The following is a 23,916-nucleotide window of genomic DNA, read 5'->3' as shown; positions in this document are numbered from 1 at the left end:
GTAGCATGCCCTGGAGCCCATCTGATCGCCCCGAACCGTTGCAGTCCCACGTTCGGTTGGGAATTTCATGCACAGATAGTGAATGGACGTCACAGCCCAAAGATCTTTTAGAGCAGGTCTGCCCAATACTCCATGATAAGCCGACCTATGATCTACCACCAGAAATTCCATGAAATGCTGGGCGACCAGGGGGGCCGAACCCATTTCCACTGGCAGGGTAATCCGCCCTCGTGGGATGATGCTGTCCCCAGTGAATCCGAACAGTGGGTCAGTCATGGGGATTAACCCATGTTCAATTTGCATTTTGTCAAAAGTGGAGCCGAACAATATGTTCACGGAACTGCCGTTGTCAACGAGCATGCGCTTTAATCCGTTTCTAGCCACTATGGCCCTTACAACCAAAGCGTCGAATGGGGATGGTAAACTCCCTCTGAGTCTTCCTGTGAGAAGGTGATTAGGGTCATCTTGTTTGCTGATTTTGATTCGTCGACAATGTAGGTGATCATCGGGGGATCCTTAGCTTCTCTTGTATAATTTCTCTGGGCATTCCTGGTGTTGCCACCGACGTGGGGTCCCCCAATGATGGTATCGATTTCCCTGATGACCTGGCTTCCAGTGAATTGAGCTTGTTCTCTTGCCTGGATTGGCCCCGGTTTCTTGATTCTCTTCTGCGAGGAGATTGTTCTTGGTGACCCCTTCCTCCCCTCCTCGGGGAGGTGGATCTGCGAGGGTGCTCATTTCTGCTGGAAGTGTGGGGGTTGCTTCGATCAGGGCGCCGGTTGGCATCCCGACACTTGCTGGTGTCATGCCCGTATAGTTGATGGAAAGTACAAAATCTTGCTCCTGGCAAGGGCCTGTTTGGCCTCTTTTTCTTCTTCTTGTTGTTGTCAGTTCTTCCAGACGGTCCTGCCTCAGCGAGTGCGTTATCATATGCTAACACCGACACTACGTTCAATGTGGCGGAAGCTAGGGTCTGTCCGGATGTGGGAGCTATGGTATGCCCTGCTTGGGTCCATTGCTGAGTAACAAGGTGCGCTGCGGGGCCTCGACCTACCTACCTCTGTGGGGGAGGGAGTCCCTGCGCGGCACGGTTACGATGATCAATCATTTCTTCACTAATTACTCCCACCCTCATCATCTCCACCAGCTCGTCGTATGTGGAGGGATTCTTGCTGCGCACATCCCTCCAAAACAAAGTGTTCATGTTGAGACCGCCTTTCAGGGCTGAAAGGGTTTCCCTGTCAGTGACCTGTTCGCAGTAAGTAATCTCGTCTGTAAACCTGGCGAGATAGCTTTTCAGCGTCTCTCCAGGGGCCTGCCTCATGTCTTGCAGGCGTTGGATTGGCGCCTCTCCTTCCCTGCGAGAGAGGTACTGGTTCAAGAATGCTTTCTTCAAGTCCGGCCAACTTCTGATGCTTAGGGGAGGAAGCCTGCTATACCACACCTCGGCGGCTCCGCCTAGTGTTAAATGGAAGGCTCTGCACTTTAGAGCAGGTGAGGCTCCCCTAAGACTCATTTGCGTCATATATTTTGTGAGGTGCTTCTCCGGATCCCCTTTTCCCTCATACTTGGGGATCTTAGGGGGCATGAAATTAGTTGGCATTGGGAAGCTCCGGATTTCCCTTGAGAAAGGGAGGTTATCGTCATCGTCGTCAATCTCATAAGATCGGCAGGGCCCCTCTGATCCTTGATCATCTTGGATGTCTTGGGGTGGAGGGGGGGCTTTCCCCCGGCTTCCCCAATCGACTAAGTTTCTCCTCTCCCTCCTATTTCTAGGAGGAGGGGGCGGAACATACTCTTCTTCGTGGTCTGACCGGACCGACCCTCTTGAAGGGCGGACCCTATTGCTAGGATCGTTCCCTATCCGGTCGAAGACGCTTACTGACCTCTGGTCATCGTGTTTTTGAGGAAAGTTGTCCCCCAAGAGTGGTTCTGATGGGTGGCTCTCCTGCACATAAGATGTCACTTCGGTGTTACCCTCTCTTTCGAGAGGACGTTCTGTGTGCCGGCTCATGTGGCCTCGAGAATGAGACAAAGGGATTTCCTGTACCGAATACGATCCTTGGGGCATCTGGTGTCCCTGGGCTTGCATGAGAAGTTCCCGCATCGCCATATTCTGAGCTGCTATGTCTCTCATGCCCGCAGCTATCTGGGCCATTCCTTCAGTGAGTATGGCTGTTCTTTCGCCTCGTCGACGCCGGTGATGCGGTCTCTGATGAGTAACATTGTTATGGAGTACCTCTTCTTCAGAGGCCTCTCTGATGGGGTTGTCTTCACGGCTGTAGCTCATCCTACCTCTTCTTTCAAGGATAGTAAGAACTTGGATTGTAATTCGACTTTTGTTCTTTTTCAAGAATGCCCCCTTTTCAGGGTCAGTCGTCGGTTTTCCAGTGTCTTCTCCGATGGGGAATGTAAAACTTTAAATGGGGAATGACGTTTCCACCGACGACGCCAAACTGTTGACCTCCAAAAATGGCTCCTCCACGTGGCCAACTTATAGTTACTCCACGTATTCCCCCCTGCGAAATGAACAAATAGTCAGGCGCACACGGTCGGAACCGACGGGGGTGGCGGCCGTATACACTCCGACGGTCAAGTCAGGTTTGGGTGGTCGGAACAGTGCCCTGGGGCTACACAAATCAATCAATAAAGGGGGAGGAGAATATATAAACTTGTTATGGAATGCTATGTATTGAGAGTTTCATTACCTTTGCCTCTTGCCAAACTTTGGGTATTTATAGGTGGTATGAACCGTGGGATGTGGAACACGTGTATACATCTGACGGTATGAAGCGTCTGCTCATAGGCGTCAATCAGCCGCGCTTGTAGAGTGGGCAGACAGTTTGTTTCCCCCGAGTTGAATTGACATAAAGTTGATAAATCACATCTAATAGTCTCATGGGGACGTCAAATCAATTTAAACCTTATATGCAGAACAAATCTTAAATTGGCAACGGATCTTCTAACCGGGGTCCACCTGAACCCGACCTCGGAGGTGGGATACTTCGGCAGATCAGTAGTAGGAATCGATGTATCACTTCGGAGAAGCTTCGGGAAGGTCGGAGTGGTTTATTTGATCTCGGCTTCGGTGGTGAGATGACACTTCGATATCGAGGCTCCTACAATGACTCAGGCAGCACATCTGCTGCATTTTTGAAGAGCAAGTTTGGGAAGCTTACCAAAGAAGAAAGAGTACTTAAAAGTAATTTATGTCCAAGCTTAATAGTTTTCAAGATCTCTGAGTCAAGAATTCCAATGACTTCCCTCGGTATAAGACAGAATAATAAGGTACCAGTTGATAACAAATTTACGACATATACGTCTCCATCATTAATCCTATCCAATCCAATATTTATACGTGTTTAACACTGACAAATATAAACAAGAAATCACAGAATTCACCATTAACAAAGCAAAACAAAGCATAATATAACTTACAAGAAAGCTAAAACCAGTGACACCACATAGAGAAATGGCTATGGAGGTGCTGGAAAGAGAGAGTTCACCCAAATGACCAACCATCATTACTGATATTACTTGAAGCAGATACTGTGATAGAGTCACAGCTACCATAGGTCCTGCTAAGTACCCCAGTCTCTTCATCTCCTCCCCTATCAATAAACCCCATCTCACTCTCTCTCTCTTCTCTTCTCTATCTTCTTTCAACAACAAAACCTCCTCCATTTTTCTTTGTAGAGTTCGAAGATTTTCTTTTCTTTCTTTCTCAGCAGCCCAACCTTCAAGAATTTGGAGTTCCTGGACTGACTCTCAGAGTAAGAAAATGATATATAGGGATTGTTTGAGAAAGTCTTCCATAAAATTATTAGTAGTTGATAGTCACACATTTTTCATATTTTTTAACAAAAATAAAAGCAACTGGTCCAAGCGTCCAACCTCTTCAATGAAAGCCATGATGCTCATACTCGAGTACGAGTATGTCTCTAAGGGATTGTTTGGGTTCGATTTTTTCATCCAAAAAATTGATTTTTTAACCGTTATTTTACTATTCCAGCCGTCATATTTGACTTCTTCTCTCACAGGTGGACCTCACTTTTCTCCTAACGGTCAAAAAATCAATTCTCAAAATCACTCCCAAACAGGCTCTAAGTATCGAATCTTTTATTCTTTTAAATATAGGATATGAAAGCATGGTTAAAAAAAATCTAAATTTTGGATACAAGTACGTGGGTTCGTCTTTGAAACTTGAATTTTTTTTACTAATTAAAGATGTTTTGAATAGACCAGAATCAATTATTCACAAAGAATGAAATAATATTAAATAAGGATTAAGACAAATAAAATAAAATTTTGGGATTTAGTTTTTAATTATGAGAAGTTAATTACTAAGTGTTATATAGACTAAAAAATGAGGAACCTGATTGCAATTTGAATTTAGTGAAGTACTAAGTAGTATTATATGGAACCATTTTCATTTTATACAAACAAAACTCTAAACCACAGATACATAGAAAGAAAGAAGGAAAAAAAGTGAGAAAAGAAAAGGGAAAGAAAAAAGAAAGAAGAAGAGAAAATCTAACACCGTCACCTTTCTTCCCCTCTCGGAGGTGACGCTAAATTTATAGAGAGTAGGAAAAAAAATGAAGCAAAAAAAGGCGAAGTGTCCGGTTGAAATTTGGAGGATTCAATACATATCTCATACTCATACACACATTTCGTGTCGTATCCGACACGAATACTCTAACCATTTCAAAGAGTTTGAACATCAGAAAATGAAAGATGATTTGTTGTTATCCCAGAAAGTAGCTTACCATTATGTGACCTGCAATCTGAATCAATATATTATAGATTTAGCCCATGTTTGAGCCCCATTACTTTCAAAAAATACATTCTTAAATAATATTTTGATATCATTTTAACGATACATTCTTCAATAAAATAGTATTACATGTAAATCTAAAATTTTTACTTATTTTTTAATCACATATTTTCCATCAATACATTATTTAAAAATTTATTTTCTCCGGGCTCAAACAAGGGCTTATTAAAAGACTTTACTTTATCTATCAAACATTAGTCAGCAAATGAAAGATGATTTGTTGTTATCCCAGAAAGTAACTTACCATTACGTGACCTGCAGTCTGAATCAATATATTATAGATTTATTAAAAGACTATAACTTTTTCTAAAACATTAGTCAACAGTTAAAGGCACGATCCTCTTGGTTTCTTTGAAGGCATGATCCTCTTTTGTCTCTTTGTAGTAGTCCTTATGTCTACATACATCTTCCTTTACGGTCAAGTGTCAAACTCAAATAGAGAAATGTTTCAATATATTATATATTATGGGTACGTTTATTTTTCATTTTTGTAAAAATAAAAATAAAAAATATAATTATTATGGACTCCATAAGAGATAGAAATTTAAATTTGATGACTTGATGTGATGGATAATGATTATATTTTTCATTTTAATGGAAAAAGAATGAAAAACAAACCGGGACTATATCTCGTGACTTATATTACATCGTTTATAATAATTACATACAGTCAGTAGAACAAGTTAATTAATTTTAATTATATATTTTACGAAAATCACAATTTTTATCAATTTTTTGATCACATATTTCATGAACTTTTATCTCAATATGCTATCAAAAGCTTTGTCAAACAAGCTATTTATGTCTTCCAGTAAATTTTGTTGGGAAATATTATGTATAAAGAAAACACAATTTTGCAAAATTAATTTAATTCAACAATAAACTAATTTAAATAAGAGTTTAGAAAAAAATTTCATTTGGAAAGTCGAGTCAAATTTGTTAACTAAAGTTTGTGTAAGTATTAACGGCTCCACTTTTTAACATTGATATTATATTTGTGCATACTACACATCAATGGAGTGTCTTATTAAGCTCTCAAATTCTCTTTAGCCACGATTTTATATATTCTTTAAAATTAATTTTTTTCTTAAATTCATTTTCGACTCCACAACTTTTTTTTATAATATAAGCAAGTATATTAAAGTTATAAAGAATTTATAATTTGCACTCTCAATTAAACAATAATAAAATGAATATTAAAACTTATAAAAATGAAGGTTCAAAGCTTTAAAATAATTTATTGTTTTACAAATTTGACCATGAACACAACAAAATGAAGAAAAAATATTCATCCAGTCAACTTTAAATTAATGAAAAACAAGATTTAATTTTTCATTTTTCTTGTTATGACATGAATCATTCCATACGGTTTATTTCAATGTCCCCATTAACAACATACAACATTATATTTTTCATCAAGTGAAACGATTCATCAAAAAACTAAGACACCAAGGTATAAAACGTCAAAACAATGTAAATGAGCATTTTTAGCTGCATGAACTCTCTCTTGGAGATATGGTCACAAGGTATTATGTTATAGATCATCAATGAGAAACAAGTTTCAACTTGGTCACCAATAGTGTTGAACCCAATTCTCTCTTCAAACAACAGTACAAAATCTTCCAAAACCCGATTAAGAACCCTTTGTAACCAAACCACTATAAGGCAAATCATCGGAGCTCATACTAGCAAACGGTTATAACGTATAACTACCAAAGGATAGATAATCGTGTATGAGAAGACAGAAACTAAGTTCAGTATGATAACTTATATGGGCATTTCTCGAATGTGGGGTTCCCTGGAAACTTGGTAAACTGCCTCCAACATATAAAATTTGGATGCCACGTTGACTTTTGTAAAGTAAATCATCGGCCAAGAAGCTTTACCATCCATGCTCCACCCAAATAAAGACCCATAAGGGGTCCAGCCAGCAGCAGTTGAGTAAGAGGATCTGTTGATGGTGTAAGTATTGCAGCAGCAATCACTGCACCTACCACTACATATCTCCAAACAGAGAGCATCTGTTCTGATGACACTAAGCCCAGTTGCCCAATTAGCAGTTGTATTACTGGAACCTGTAGAGGGCGACAAAAAGACGAGGCATGAATCAATTTGTTGAAAGGAAATATTGCATTACATCTGAGATTAAAACAATCTGATCCATGTGAGCGGAACTTCTTTTTTTAGCATCTTGCAGACATTATTATCTTTTTGCGCCTATTTCTTCCCATCAGATAATTAGATGGTGTTCCTCAACCTCCAAAACATCTAATCCATTCCTATCAAATCCACCAATTGTTCTCCCCACAAGGAGGAGAACGGTGCCACAAATTTACATCACCGGACAACACATTAGCCCATAAACAATACACTTGTTCAAATGACACATTTGAAATTGTACTTGAGCCACTGATTTAGATAGCAATATTGCAAAACCCAAGTGTTCTTTCCAACCCAAACATGACAAGGCTTTATTAGTTTATGAAGGAAATGACTTCCATAACCTTCGAGCAAAAATAGTCCAAGAAACCTATGAGGATAGGAAAGTCATTTCACCACTGTAGAATACGAAAGACGAATTGATAAACCAAGTTAAATGGAAGGTCAGATATCAGCACTATTTCGGTATAAACATCAAAAAAATCAAAAAGCAGTTGGAATAGATCAGTAACTTTACACAAATATAAATAGATATAGTAAACACACAGGAGATTAAGTGGCCATTTCAAACTAGAGTGTGGGTAATGAACAAAATAAACAACAGAAAAGGAGTAAACTGCAATTAACACTGTGATTACTACTAACAACCTATCCAGGAAGACAGGATAATATTATTGAAACAGAATATTCTGAATGAAGGAGATAATGCAGATAAAGAATAAACTCTACCTGGAAAGATAATCCAGTGCTAAACATGAGCACAAGGACAAATTCAAAGTACTGATCAATAGACCACAGTGATTCAACAACCCCTTCCGCGTAACTAACAAAAAATGTCAAGGCTGCTGGAGTGAGAACGTAATAAGAGAAGATTAGGCCTGCATAAAAAAGAACTGAGGACCCTAGGACAATTGGCCCCAGGAATCTTCTCTCTTCCTTTGTTAAACCCGGAAAAACAAACGATATCATCTCATAGAGAATCACAGGGCTTCCTAGTAGGAGGCCACAGTATCCTGAAACCTGCATCAAATATGAAATTATTCATTCTGTACAACAAAATGTAAAAGAGAAAACAAAAACTGTCATCCCAACACTTTTGGTTTAAGAAAGGAAAAAAATATATATATATATTGCTATGAAGGGGCTACTAACTGGATATACAGTAAGTGTTCCCTGGCAGCAAATGTTCAAAGTTTGCCTAGACTATGAAGGAAATAACTTGAATTTCATAAAATGAGAAATACTCTGTTTTTCTGTGATGCATTAAATATGAAACCCATTCTTACTAAAATTCAACCCTGACATGAAGGATTACATCTTGAAATTCAACGAGAGCATGAGTGACGCTTCCTGATGTAGATAAACTAAGCAATTGCTAACAGCTTTGAAGTAGATTAACTGTGTATTTTCAGATTGCATACTAATTTTCCACTTAAAGAGTGATTAGTTACATCAGAAAGTTAAAGTTTAACATCTAATCCAGTTATGAAAAAGTATACTCGAATGTAGTTATTATATTCTGTAACCTGCCAAAACTATACACAGTTCTTGAATTGGAATAAGTGAAACTTTGAAAGGGCATAAGATAACAGGTGAAGCAATTTAGAGAAGGAAACATTAGTCCTGTCATATGAATCACTAACTTACTAAACTTTTGCCAACAATGGCCTTTACCTAAGATAAATAGAAAGCGATATGACAAAAGCACTTGTGTCACTCCCTTGTATGGAAACAAAACCAAGGCACAATCTAACTGCAGTCGTCAAGTTTAGCCCCCTTTTTGACAATATATATACTCTAATTAGAAACTATCACTAACAAGGGGTAGATTACATACAGAAAACACATATGCTAATATGTCGTGTCTAAGGTCAAGAAATGTTTTACCTCTAGATTAGGTTACACGAAAGGTTCATTAAATCCCAGCTGTACATGTATTTCAGGGGCTAAATGGGAGCCTTGGAATTCTCATTACTGGTAACAGACACAGACAAGAAAATGCAACTAGAGATAGAAGCTGTAGTTTCGAATGACCAGAAGTCTGAATGGCTACAATAATTAAGTTATAAAATTTTATTTAATGCCAAATGAAAAGAGAACTACAAATTCACTTATGGAACTTAGAGATATTGATGATAAAAACATGTACCTTTAGAGATGTGAAGAAGAACTCTCCAGGAGCTAGTTGCAAAAATCGAACACCTTGTGCACTAACTGGAGCTTCAAGAAATATAATAAGTTCCTTTGAGAACGCAAAACAACCAAGCATAGCAGCTCCAATGGCTAAAACTGACGTGAAAATTCTCTGTCTCAACTCCTCTAAATGATCATATATGCTCATTTCTTTATCATCAGGAAGGAGCTCTTTACTAGGATAAAGAAAATTGTAAATAGGATTCCCATCATCATCTGTATCGCGGGTCAGAATATTGGGGATCTAAGTACCAGACACAGTACTTTGAGCACTCGCAAAACTGAAGTGCAATATAGCCTATCCAATTATGAAATTCGCACCTATGGCGCTAGTTATTCACAAAAGTCACAAACCAACTTATATATAACTAAACTGTTAAAAAAACTACCTCGAGACACCATGATGAAGAAATAATGCGCCACAAGCAAAAAGACATGAAGCCGTAGCCTTTACAACAATTCCACTCCAAAACTACACCAAAATATAATATTATAACAAGAAGGCATCAAAACTTGAAGTTTTGAACAATAACCCAGTGTCAGCAATGAACTACCGACAGAATTTAGATAACCTGAAGAAATAAAATGCCCAGATCAAGAAATACGGAAAATCGAAAACCTGCAAAATGAATGATTGCAGCTAAAAGCATTCAAATGAGACCATATTTTACCCTTTCTATCTTCAACTGCTAAGTCAGCTCCATTCAGACTGCCTCTACTCAATTCTTGCTGCTTCTCGGTGGCATCTTCAACCGCTGAGCAAACAATCCTTGCAAATTGCTTAGAATTCGTTTTATTCGAGAAGCTCGCTGGTTTGGGTTTTCTAGTGTTGATTTGCGAAGATGTTTTAGGGACTGGGGACGAATGTAAGCATTTGAAGCAAAAGGGGTTATTTTTCAGGTGTAGATTGTTGATCAGAGCACCTGTGCTCTCCATTTCTGTTGACGGTCTGTGGTTATGTGAGAAAAATGTGCTGATTTGAGCTTGCAATAGCACGCTTGTCGAATGGCTCGAATCTATGGATAATGGGCAGAAGGGGTTGACGGACTAGGCCAAGGGAGCCTGACGATTGGAACACGGCTTCTTTTGTGCGATTTTATTGCGAGGAAATACACGAAAATGGCTCTTGGACTGTAGCAAATTTTGACATTGACCTTTGACCCAATAAATAAATTTAAAAAAATTAAGTTAAAAAAAAACTTTACACTAAAAGGATGATTTTACCCTTCAAAATTGTGACTGTAAAACAAAAACTCTCTAACCGACCCAAAAATCAAACCGTCGCACAGTAGCCTGAAAATTGACCGACCAACCATCGGCCAACTACACCAACGTCGTAGTGAGTAAAATCGCCGACCAGAAGCACGATCTACACCGAAAAGAACGATACCGATTAGTTTTCTTGCAGATTTTTGTCAAAATGGAATAATATTACATTTTTTGTTCCGGTTGATTTATTGAATAATATGACATTTAATGAGTTTAATTAGATCTTATAAGCATAAGTAGTTAGATTGTGGGCATGTTGGGGTGAAAAATGTGATTTTTTTTTTAAAATTTTGGACCTCTATGACGTCAGCAATGACGATTTCCGGCGAGTTTCGTGAAACGTCGTAAAAAACAGTCGGACAACCCGACTGTTAACAGTCTGCAATTTTTTTTAGAAAAAATATATTAATTTTTATTTTTTTTATAATTTTTGTAATTAATTTGATTTTTTATTTCATTAAAACTAAATTATGTTATTTATTTATTTAATTTTTATAATTGTCTTTTATTTAATATAAATAATTGAATATTATCTAAAATTAACAATTTTGTGTTGTTCCCTTTTTTTTTTTAATGAAATATCTTTAATTTTTTTTTCAAATTTATTTAAATAATATAAATATTTTTTACATTTTTTTAAAATGTATTTAATTTGGAATTTTTTGTTTGTATTTATATTTTCCAAATGATTACAAGATTAATTTTTTTTATAATTAATTTATTTTAATTTGATTAAATAATAATGATGTTATTTATTTATGTAATTTTTATAATTGTCATTTTTTATATAATTTAATAATTAAATAGATAATGTTGTCCGAAATTAACAATTTATTTTGTTCCTTTTATTGTTCTTTTATTTTCACCTTTGATTTTTTTCTAATTTATTTAAATAATATTTATATTCTTTAATTTTTTTGAAAATGTATTTAATTTGATTTTTTTTAAATATATTTTCCAAATGTAATATTTGTGATTAATTTTCTTTATAACTAATTTATTTTAATGCGTATTGTATGGTAGTTAGAATTTGGTTCCCTTGATTTTGTGAGATTATGCTTTATTTTGTTATCTCTTGTTCAATGCTTTAACATTTGAATTTTTGCAGGATAGAGTATCATTTAGATGGGGAGTTGAGACGGATGGTGGGGAAGGCTACTTGGAACAGTAGTTTTGAGAGTTTTACTGCTGTGTTGGAGCTGCTTGATGATCAGCACAGAGATATGTTACGACAGTCCTTCTTGTGGCCATTGTACCAGTTTGCGAGAGGTGCAGTACTTAGGACAGATCATCGATGCACTTCTATGTCGGCTTCTGAGGCCAGTCGACGGTGATTCCCTCCAGTTCGACCTCGGGGGCAAGGTCGTCAGTTTCTCGACGTTTGAGTTTACATTGATCACTGGAATGAGGATTACCGGCGACGATACAGCCATTGAGAGAAGCAATAGGCTGTACGAGACGTACTTCCAGGGACATGGGTCGGTGCTTCTACCCGACTTGATGGTCGCAATCACGTGGTGCGACCAGATGCTAGATAGATTGAAGTTTAAGCTGGTCTACATCCTCGAGAGTGTGATGAGATGTCATCACAAGAAGACTGTCATCGACATTTTTCATTTGCAAGTTGTTGACGACTTCGATGCGTTCAACAACTATCTATGGGGCCGGAGATGCTACGAAAACACTGTACATGTCTTCACCAGAGCACACTCGAGGCCCAGGGGGTCGATGCGTAAATACGATACATATGGATTGCCCTTAGCGGTGCAGGTAAATGTTTAATATAATCAAAGTTAAAGTTTTAGTATATTACATTTGTGCATAATAAGGTATGTGTTACAGATTTGGGTGTATGAGACAGTCCCTGTACTGGGAGCCCGCTTTGCGCAGCGAGGGGAGACACGCTGCTCTCGGATACATCATTGGAGATCATCGCGAGCGGAGGGATGTCCCACTGGGAAACAATTATCGGCCCTCCTCGACGATCGTCAGGTAAGTATTATGCATTTGTGATTTATATTATACGTAGTTTAAAATTCTGTTTACATGATCGTTAAATAGTTGAAATGTCAATATGTCAGCTTGAAATCATACCTGAGTTGACGCCATCGATGGAAGAGGAGGCTCGGGGTCTTGTGCGGGATTTAGGCGTTCCGCACACCCCAGACGAGGAGATGTCTGATCTGAGTTTGGACTGAGATTGGGTATGTGAATGAAATATAATTTATTGAATATCGTCGACGTATAATTTATTGAATAATTTGTAATATTATTTATGTAAGAGGGCGGTCCAGCTAATCCACGATCACCTCCGCCGAGGGTATCGCAACCATCATTGGCATCACCTCCGCCGTGAGTATCGTCCCCGCCATTGGCATCACCTCCGTCGAGAGCATCACTGCCGCCAGTGGCATCACCTTCACCGAGGGCATCGCCGCCGCCATTGGCATCGCCTCCGTCCAAACACCTCCTCCGTGTGTCTCCGGCACACAGTGATGATTTGTATGCCCGTTTGACTGGATTTATAGCGGAGGAGGTCGGATCGCTACGACGAGATTTGACGGAGAGGGTCGATGATCTGTGACGAGAGTTGACAGGGAGGGTCAACGATCTGGCAGGGAAGGTCGACTATCTGACGGGGAGGGTCGACGATATGGGACAAGAGTTGACAGAGAGGGTTGACGATCTATCCCATGATGTTGGAATACTACAGTCTTCCGTTGTCAACCTTCAAGATACAGTAGCGGCGTTTAGAGGAGATTTAGTCGGCAGACGATGGGGGGACAGAGGGGATGGCGGAGATCATGATCGAGAGGGTGGCAGAGATGGTGATGGAGAGGGGGGTCACCCACATTTTTGGGGTGATGAGACATTGGAGTCATTATGGTTGTCTATGGAGGGGATGGCCCTGACAGGAGGGACGAAGAAGGTGGCGACGGAGGGAGAGGCCCCGATGGGAGGGGCGGAGGAGGTGGCCCCGAAGGTCAAGAGGACGCCCGGCGTGATTAAGGGTAAGAGACATGCTGTTGACGAGCCAGAGCAGGTGGTCGGCAAGAGGTTGAGAGTGCCGTCACAGTATGTTGTTTCCCCCTTCACGGCTGAGGCCAAGAGAAGGACGTTCATCGATGGGACGCATCCGAACTTATTCAGGGAGGTGGACAATGTCAAGTGGAAAGCGTTCGAAACAGAGTGGCGGAGAAATATCCCCGGGTAAGTATTGTATGATAACTCGTCTACACTTATTTTAACATTTCCCTATTTTTTACAGAGTTAGCCGCACGATAGGTCAAAGGACGGTCTCGGACTCTTACAAGTGGTTCCACGATATCACCACTGCGGGAGCTTGGCTCGCCGACGATGTAAGTGAACTATTCATTTCGTGTATTTTATGTATACGTCACTTTGTGTTTATTAAATGAATAACTCATACTTTTTTTGTGTTTCCTGCTGCAGCACATCGACCTGGCCATGGACTTGCTGCGAGATCAAGCTCAAATACATCCAAAATCATTTGATGTCCATGGTCGAGTCATATTAAACACCGAGTTCTTGCGTGCCGTTACCATAGAGTATCAGTCGCTCGAACTTATGGGTAACGAGTACACGATGCCAGAATATATGCTTGAGTGGGTGATAGGACTGTCACCGAGTGTCGGGGAAAAATCATGGGAGGGTTGTACACATATGTACATTCCAGCGTGCATCAATAAACACTATGTTACGCTGGAGATCGTTTTTGCTGACTCGACTATATATGTGTACGACCCAGATCATTCATATTTGACACAAGGCCAGTTGGAGAAAAACCTAGAGTCCGTGGCTGTAATTGTTCCTATGATGGCCAGACGAGCGGTGATAAATGTACAGGACAAATTGCGGATTGTTTGGAACACGACGACAGCGCGACAGTTCGAAAGGTAAGTGTTTGAACTTTGTTGTTTTTATCTTTCAGATTTAGTTTTTACTTACACAGTACTGAATTGATTCATTCTTGTTCAATTGCAGCGGCGACTGCGACATATTTGCCATTAAGTACGTTGAATTTTTAAGTATAGGGCATACGGTTGATGGAATCAACCAGTCGTGGAAACTAGCATGTGATTTGTTCGAATTTAATGCTGACCCGCAAATTTGTATTAAATATATGTAACATTTCAATTGTAAATTTAATTATTTTTTGTGATTATGAAATAATTGTAAATTTGTGTTCAATGTATATAACATTCACATTGGTAATTTAATTATATTTTTTGTTTTGTTATTTTACACATAGGTCGAGTATGGAACTATTTTTTTTTATATGAATCATTATAAATATCATTTATCAAGAATAAATATTGAACATCGAAGATTTATAAAGAACAAATATTGAACAGTGTAAAGTAAAAGGAAATATTATTCATTTAACGTACCTGTCTAATCGTCATTTAGGAAAATTTGACTGGTACAATATTGTCGAGTATGCCCTACGGCTCTACACCTGCCACACCTACGCGGTCGAGAAAACTCTCCGGTAGATGGTATTCTAAATGTACTTGGATGTTCAGGACCACACGGTTCAACTGCTTGTGGCAACAAATTATGAAATGGGAGAATGTGATCGGGAACTTCCCACTCGACTTCATTTAGCAGAGGAAATATAGTCTCAGCATATGCTATTCTCCAAGACTCAGTCGTATAATACAAAGAGCATAACGGTCTCGCAGCAAAGACTCGATACATGGCCACCACAACTGCATGCTCACATGGAAAACTCTCCAACTGAAATCCCGTACAACCGCATGTGTTATCAGTCAAATCCACCATATATGTCGTATTACGTGCACATTGCACGGAGAAGCGAAACTCATCTAGTGCTTCTACATTCAACTTCCTCGCAACCTCTGCTGCCTTAAATAGTTTCTCCTCTTGAGCTGGGGCCAACACGCTAGTGCAATTCTGTGATGCCGCACGTCTGTTATGAAACCACTGTTGTAGCTTGTTACGAATGTTCTCAATCATTACGAGAATTGGTAACTCTCGATCCTTCTTAAACAATGCATTGAGAGACTCCGCGTTATTCGACGTCATCAAGTTGTATCGACGTCCTGGAAAGTATGACCGCGCCCAATGTTCGATCCCCATCTTCGTCAGATACTCCAACGCCGGTAATGATTTACTTCCTATCTCGAGCATGAACTTATTACACTCTTCAGCACTGTAAGCTTCGGCTGCTCTCTTGAACAATGACACGATGCCTGTGCCCCGATACCTAGTTTTCAAATTACCTTGTATATGGTACATGCAATACCTGTGATGTGCCTCGGGAAAAATTTCAGCGATACCGTTTATTATAGACTGTCCCCGATCGGTTACAAAGGCAAGGTCTTCGACTTCCTCGATAACTTCCCTCAGTTTAGAAAAGAACCAACGCATGGATAGATCATTCTCACTGTTAACTATGCCGAATGCAATAGGGTAAATTTGAATGTTGGCGTCTTGATATGTAGCAATAATTAATTTGCCTTGATATTTAGCTTTCAGACTTGTACCATCAATTAGAATTACGGGTCGCATTGCATTTCGAAAATTCCAAATAAGTTGTCCAAGAGTCATGAAAAAATACTTAAAATCAGAGTCATGAAAAAATACTTAAAACAATTATCGCCCCCCGTCTCAATAAAAAATGTCGTGCCAGGATTAGTTGTCCCCATGTTATGGCAATACCTAGCCAATTTAGCATAGCTCTCTTTAGCCGATCCCATTAAATCCTCCAATGCACATTCTTTAGCCTTTTAGGCTTTTCTGGTAGCTCATGACCACTCCATACTCTCGACGAATGTCGTTAATGATGTCCGAAGGTCTGTAGATCGTCCGTGAATCCTGATACTTGTGCATTATCTGTCAACCAATAAACCATGCTCAAGCTTACCTGTGATCGTTTCGAAAAATTCCCACTTCGCAAGTATGTTCCCGTGAATACTTGCGAATTACAAAGCATTCATTCGTGTACATCTTAGTTGCTCTCAAGCGCTAATTGCAACTGTCTTCGACGCAGGCAATTGTCAACAATGACTTGTTTGATTTCTTTACCTTGAACTCAAAGTTATATTTTAATGCCAGCCGGTGCACAGCTTCCTGCAAATCTTTCTTGGTTTCAAACAGTTGCTCGACCTGCAAGTCCTCATCATCGGGAGCCACACGGGAAGAATTGGAGGACGGTCCACTTGTTCCAACTTGTGAGCTCCTACCCGGCTCGTGTCTCTGTCGGGATAAAGCAATCAAATTGTCATTTGTAAACTCGTTTATATTCTCATTGTCTTCAACTGTCGACGAAATTCTGCGCGTAACAGCTACATCACGATCAGAAACAACTGTCTCAGGAATAACCACATCATCCGCATGAACTATCTCCACTGTCTCCCAAAAACCTCGATCATTGTTATCCGCCCTATCTGAATTTTCGCGTTCACCTTCGATAACATCCTTTGTAATTAAAGTCACACCAAGAACAGTCGGAGTCCGATGCATTTTATTCAATTCTAATTCAATTCAACATCATTAGTAACGAATACCGGTGGCATCGGAATGGATGAATCCCCATAACCGTTGAATAGATATCTCAATTGCATATCTATTGAGATTGATCGATATTCATCTTATTTTGCAAATTGTGGTACATTTCTAAGTATGGTGTACTCTCTGTTATTGGAATTGCAATACAACCACGTATGTCACTCGTCCATCTTCATTCCCACCGATTATTTTCATTCAATTCAAAATCACCGAAATAACAGACGGGGATTATCATATCTGCATGAGGAAATGGATTTAATCAACTTCATTTATTAATTATAAGAAAAAATCAGTGCCAACAAAAATCAGTGCAGAGTCGGTGTTAATTGGCTGTTTAACAGCCGAACAGTCGGCTGTTAAAAAGCCGACAGTCGGCTGTTTTTGCACAAGAATTCTTCTACGGTTCTAAAGAAGAATATTATACATCTGTTCAATTTTTTTTTATAGGTAAGATCTGTTAAAAAAAAATTATGCTAACTACTATGTCGACATAAAATTTTTCTATTCAAAGGTATACTAATTTACTGAAAACGAAATTAAACATGCATAAATGTACTTACCGATTTGACGTAATTGATATGAAAAAAAATTTCGACTTCAACGTTTCAAAGTTTTTCTAGATTTTGAGGTTCAAGCAGATGAAAATATGAGAGTTTTTTCTGTGTTAGAAGCTCGTTTTGAAGTTTTTATAAGTGGGGAAGTGTTTGATTTTCAATTATTAACTAAAATGGTAGTATAGTCCTTTCAATAATATATTGTTTTGTAATTGTACAAAACTTTTAAGGGTATCTTTGTCTTTTATCATACAAGAGGTCAATGTCATAATATTCATGATTTTGAAAGTCAAAGTGGAATTTAGGTCCTTTGACTGGATCAAACTTAAAAGTACCCCTTTTATTGCTTATGTTGATGATAATGGCTCAGATAATTATGCAAATGTTGCCATATGAGTGACTAAAATTTTCAAATATTTCTCAACTTTAAAGTTCTTTGAAAGTGGTCCATGGAGTTATATATTTCATTAACCTTTAAAATACTTTCAAGTGGATTGGGGGTGGATCCAAACGACTTGGGTTAGGAAGTCACAAATAGAATTTATAAAGTATCTTCTAATTAAAAAAAAAAAAGGCTAAACAAAAATTTCTTTTTTTCCAAAATTTAGAGGGTCAATTAACCTTATAATCCCCCCAGGTCCGCCCCTGAAGTGAATATCGAACTTTAACACGTTGTACTTCATTTTATTAGTCATTAAACTTTAAAATACTTTCGACTATTGAGTGAGTGATGAAGTACAACGTATGAAAATCTAGTGAGACTATTCAAAAATATTTTAAAGTTCAATGAGTAAACTGTAACAGAAATATAAGTTTAGTAAGTAATGAAACATTTAATTCATATATTATTAAAAAATAATACTCGACTTGTTTATTAACTTAAAAAATCTTTACCATAATTGAGTCGAGCCTATCATTTCTCGTTTTTTGTGATTACCAATGACATTTGTTCTGCTATACAAAGATTGCCTTCTTTTCTTCTTTCTCTACAATTCATTATAGATTTGAAACATTATCTTTCAATCTAGTATTTGTCACTTGTTCTTCTCTTCCTCCAAATCATGTCTTCTTGGTTTGTGTCGTGGATTGAGAAATCAAAACCAAAGGTACCCAACCCATTATAAAAATTTGTACATTCAAGGGTTGCAAAGTTTTTAATAAAAGTTTTAACTAATTTTGATAAAAGTAAATAAGATGTGTAATTAAAAAGTTGATAAATCCCATCCCATTTTATTGAAACGTGTCAGCCTATCGATTTTTTTTTAATATTTAAACAAGTTTCATGTAAAAAGATTACAGTTCTAATTCTCTGGTCGATTGGCACGAGTTTTTGTTCTGCTTGTCTTCAAATATTGTATACAAATTTTTGCATTCACCATCCTCCGAGACAGTAGGACAAGTAGGGCAAAAAAAAAATATGAACCCAGTCCAAATCTGTTGCTTGCGTATGACCCTAGACGACTAGTCCTAGTCAGCGTGCCAGCATCTCGCTCATTGACTCTCCATCTCTCTCTGTCTCGCTTTCTCCGACGACTACCAACCCAGTTTCTCTCAATTTAAGTGTGATCAGCACAAAAGATCCTTGCTTTTTAATGTTATTGTGTAAAACGTCATATTTTTTATTTTTTAGCATATTCACCCCTACCTTCACCTTTCATTGTTAAAATCATCATTTTCATCCAATTTTTGGTGTAAAATGACAAATATATCCTCATATTTAAATAAAAAATAAAAAATGAAAGAACAAATTACAATCATATACCCTAACTTTTAAAAAAGTGCAAATGAATCCAAATAAAATATTAAATGGGTAATTAGCACAAAACGTTCGTATCTTCCATTACTCATGTAAAATGACAAATATATCATCCTATTTAAATAAAACAACCATACACCTAACTTTTAAAAAAATGAAAATGAATCCAAATAAAATATTAAATGGGTAATTAGTACAAAACGTCCATATTATCCAATACTATTATGCAAACGTCCCTACATTTCTTTTTGACATTTCCATCCACTTTTTAATTAAAACCTATAAAATAACAAATATACCTCCTTTTTTAAATAAAAAAATAAAGAAAAGAAAAATAAAGAAAAAATTGTAACTGTACTCTCAAAATTTTTCAAAAAAGTACAAATAAATAAGAAAAAAATTAAAAAAAAACTTTCTTTTTTAATTATTAATTTGAAATTTATTTGTAGTTTTTTGAAAAATTTGGAAGTATAGTTGCAATTTTTTTTTCTTCTTTATATTTTTGTTTATTTAAAAATAAGGGCATATTTGTTATTTTACAGTTTTTAATTGAAAAACTAAATATAAATAATGATTTTTGCAATGAAATATGAAAATAAGAGTGAAAAAATCAAAAAAAATAAAAATAAAAGGTATGGACGTTTTGTACGAATTACCATTTTAATAATTTATTTGGACTTATTCTCACTTTTTCAAAAAAAAAAAAAAGATTGGGAGTATGATTGCAACTTGTTGATTAATTTTTCTTTTCTTTTTATTTTATTTAAATAAGAGGATATGTTTGTCATTTTACATGAGAAAATAGATGAAAATGATAATTTCCATAATGAAATATGAAGGTGAGGGGGAAAATGACAAAAAATGAAAGGTACGGACGTTTTGCACAATAACATTCAAAAATAAGGATATTTTGCGCTAATTACCCTTTCTGGATACCAAATTCTTTGGATATTTTTGTACCTGTTAATTGTTTCTTGGATTTGAGTTAATGATGGTTTCACTTACAATGAATTTGATTCTCGCTTTTCTTCAAGTTTCCAACTAGGGCAATAGAATTCTTTTGCATTCTCTCTTATTTCTTGGTTCAATTTTCTACCGCTACCTCTGTACTAATCTTCCACTAAATTTTTGGAGGAAGCCTTATCATCGACCCAAACCGATTTTGGACAAGTCGGTTCGATTTCAGTTCCAAACTTGGAGGACCTTTTATTATTTTTTTCCAGAGTCGAGGACAGATTTTTGAAATATTACTAGTGAATGCACATGCATTTCATGTATAGTAGGTGATGTAGTGTAAGTAATGATGTTGGATTTGATTTTGTGAGATTTTATTTTCAAACGTCTTCTCTACCCAAATAAGCGATAGAGCACGTCTATACTATGGGTTCTCTTCAAAGATAAAACAAAGGCTTTAAACTCTAAAGACAACATCGAAAGAATAGACTCTAAAGACAGCATGGAAAGAGTAGAAATATATTTCCAATAAATTTGATAAGGGAGATGGTAAGTACAAAAAACTGGCAAAACATACGTTTCCTTTCATTTCTCTGACTTTAATCAAACTTCCGACAAAACCACGTACGTCACAAACTCACAACGATCTAAAAAGTTACCAACACCTCATCTATCTCTCTTGCTAGGATTTACAAATTTTTGTCGAACAATATAAATTTGTTTGAAGTGATATGAATTACAAGGAATTGCATGTGAATTTTCATCTAAGGTTAGATCAGTGCAAGGCAAACCTTGTCATTAAAGTTTCACCATCCATTTCGAGCATATATCATCTCCATTTTCAGCTTTCTACTACAGTTTGATTGTTTAAGATTAACTGAAGTCTTTTCACCCACCTCAAAAAAATAATATTAGGTGAGGTGGACGTGAACTACATGTGTTAATAAACTATCTATTTTTCCGTAGTAGAAAATTAATACCATAAACTATAACACAACATAAGTAACTGAAGCAGAAAATGATGAATTAATGATATCTGTTTGAGAAATGTCTTAGAATCTGACAGATTAAACCCAATCAGCAAGAGTTTGAGAACAATAGAGAGAGAGAGAGGATCCACATTTACTTCACAAATTTTCTTTTCTTCCTTCTCTTGGACCTGTTTAATTAAATACTAAGTACTAAATTATGGGACAAACAAAGGTATAAAATATAAGTTATAAACCACATCAATTGTATTTTACACTCATCCAATTGTATTAAATGTTTTAACTTTCAAATTAAGAATGAATGCACACGTGCACTCAAATATACACACAAAAGATTCTATACATTATTTAGCCTTATCAACAGGCAATAGTAATTTAAAAAATTATATTTGAAATAATACTACAATATTGGAGTGTACAATGTGTTTTATGTTCAGTTTCAACAGGTACTAAATTCAAAGATTAGTATATACTTGAGCACATGCTACAAGAAAAATCAAATATCCATGAACTGATTTTTCAATGTAGCATTTTTGCACAATTCAGTAGTACCCAAAAGAAATGTATATCAAGTAAAAGGAAAAGCACCAAGTAAAAAGAGATAAAACTAAATTGTTTTGAAATACACTGGATGTGAGAAAACAGTGATTTAAATTTATTTAACACGTGAAATCCTCAATATGCAGGAAAAAAAAAAAACAACAACAACAAAACATGTTATAGTCATTGAATCAAAAGGAAACACCAACAGTATTGATGAGCATATTAGTGTGTGTCATACCTGCGAAGGCAAGATTAGCCAGACACTCATGATTCTTCATGATAAAGAATTATCCAAAGTTTGACCCTTCGATCCCCTTCAAAGAAACATTATCACACATTCCAGAGGAAAAATATAAGAACCAATTAAATCGCACAAGCAAGTAAACGCATAATATTTATCAAGCTATTTACACCAAAGAAAAGGAGAAAACATGTAATAAAACTGTACTTTTCCAGATTCTCGTATAATAAGAAACAAGGGTAATTGACACAAAACGTCCATACCTCTCATGTCTATTGTGGAAAACGTTCCTACCTTTCATTTTTTGGCATTTTTGCCCCTACTTTCCACCTTTCTTGGCGCTGAACATCATTTTCACCAATTTTGAGCAATTTTATCCTTCATTCAAATAAAACAAAAAGAAAGGAAATGAAGCAACGAATAACTAATTGCAACCACAGCCCCCAATTTTTAAAAAATTACAAATCAATCACAAATATATACAAAATTTTCAATGATACGAAGTTCCTCCTCTGGAGTGAATGCACCATTATTTAGATACGGTCTTAGGTGGTTCGTCCACCTCAAGTAACAACTTTTTCCACACCGGGCCAGCCCCAAGTGCTTCCGGACTGCATTCCATTTCCTTTCACCGTGCTTGGTAATGTACTCAATTAAACTGATGTCTTCTACAGATGTCCAGGGACCTTTTTAAGGTAGACCATTCCCACCGACATTTCCTCCACTAGTATCTTCCTCGATGTATGTTAAATCTATGCTATCTTTTGATATCATCTTTTCCTTACTTTCACTTGACATGCCCTTCACCTATTTTGTCAACAAATCAAGAAAAATGATTTAACAGTTCGGTTTTCAAATTGTCAATTCAGAGATGCCAAGATAAACATCTAGAACAATATTAGCCCATCCGGTAATTTTGGGATCTTAAATTATATAAAAAATGTTTTGCAAAAGTTCATTCATGTGAAGGCATTAACAGAAGTATAAGAAATATTATCATTGTAACTATTAATATTATTATCTAATTTAATTTTGATACCTCAATGCGGAGAAGACGGTCTTAGAAGCTGTAGTGTGCTCCTTGTAAATCAAATGGAGCTCAGATTCTAAAATGAAATTCCTTAAACTTGAAATTTAATGTTTCAAATGCAAATCCCAACCTCAAATTACCACTGCAATCGAAAAATAAGCACAAATCCAACTGAAAATCTTAAAAGAATACCCAAAAGCAAAATGATGTGGATCAAAAATTCAAGAGGAAAGATAAATCTACTATTGTTCTAAGCTATGATTTAGAAAACCCAGAATAAGAAAATTCTAGAAACCCTTTTGTCCAAGTGAAGAAGAGATGAAATTGGCCTAAGATCCACTTAGTCGAGAGAGGAAAATGACAAAGACGGAGAGAACGAGATGAAAGAGGCCTAGTCTAAACACATGAAAATGAAATTCGAAAAAAGAAGCATTATACGTCAAGTGTTGTTGGCACCTACGTTGAAAAGTTTGTATATATTTGTGACTGATTTGTAATTTTTTAAAAATTGGGGGTTGTGGTTGCAATTAGTTATTTGTTATTTCCTTTCCTTTCCTTTCTTTTTATTTTATTTGAATGGAGGGTAAAATTGTCTAAAATTAGCGAAAAGGACGCTCAGCGCCAAGAAAAATGGAAGGCAGGGGCAAAAATGTCAAAAAAAATGAAAGATAGGGACGTTTTGTGCCAATTACCCAAGAAACAAATAACATGATATTCAGTAAGATTGATTAATTAATTACCAAAATTTACTATATTTTGATTATGCGTAAATAGAACATAATTCTTGTCAGAGAAATTCAATCTTTATCCGTATAGAAGCATGATGTCAACTTTT

General features: G+C 36.9%; 3 protein-coding genes across 3 annotated transcripts; all 3 read right to left on the bottom strand.

Annotated features, from left to right (window-relative positions):
- Window positions 1–2,845: 2,845 nt before the first annotated feature.
- LOC111399273 (protein DETOXIFICATION 14-like) lies at window positions 2,846–3,904 on the bottom strand. Its single transcript, XM_023026534.1, has 2 exons — window positions 3,439–3,904; window positions 2,846–3,145 (listed from the first exon to the last, which is right to left on the bottom strand). The coding sequence occupies exons 1-2, from the start codon at window positions 3,682–3,684 to the stop codon at window positions 3,035–3,037; spliced, it is 357 nt and encodes a 118-aa protein (XP_022882302.1). The 5' UTR covers window positions 3,685–3,904; the 3' UTR covers window positions 2,846–3,034.
- A 2,396-nt stretch (window positions 3,905–6,300) lies between these two features.
- LOC111398362 (sec-independent protein translocase protein TATC, chloroplastic-like) lies at window positions 6,301–9,434 on the bottom strand (the record flags this gene model as incomplete). The annotated part of the gene is made up of 3 exons (XM_023025275.1): window positions 6,301–6,912; window positions 7,727–8,017; window positions 9,147–9,434. Coding segments are annotated over 3 exons (789 nt in total), but the record flags the coding sequence as incomplete, so codon positions are not given.
- A 43-nt stretch (window positions 9,435–9,477) lies between these two features.
- Window positions 9,478–10,277, bottom strand: LOC111398990. The gene is made up of 2 exons (XM_023026185.1): window positions 9,862–10,277; window positions 9,478–9,662 (listed from the first exon to the last, which is right to left on the bottom strand). Exons 1-2 carry the CDS (start codon window positions 10,124–10,126, stop codon window positions 9,559–9,561), a joined length of 369 nt encoding a protein of 122 aa, XP_022881953.1. The 5' UTR covers window positions 10,127–10,277; the 3' UTR covers window positions 9,478–9,558.
- Between the last annotated feature and the right edge of the window lie 13,639 nt (window positions 10,278–23,916).

The sequence above is a fragment of the Olea europaea genome, chromosome 8 (genome assembly GCF_002742605.1).
Source record: "Olea europaea var. sylvestris chromosome 8, O_europaea_v1, whole genome shotgun sequence".
Taxonomy (NCBI): domain Eukaryota; kingdom Viridiplantae; phylum Streptophyta; class Magnoliopsida; order Lamiales; family Oleaceae; genus Olea; species Olea europaea.
Note: the sequence above shows the minus strand (reverse complement) of the source record. Positions and strands in the feature narration are given on the sequence as shown.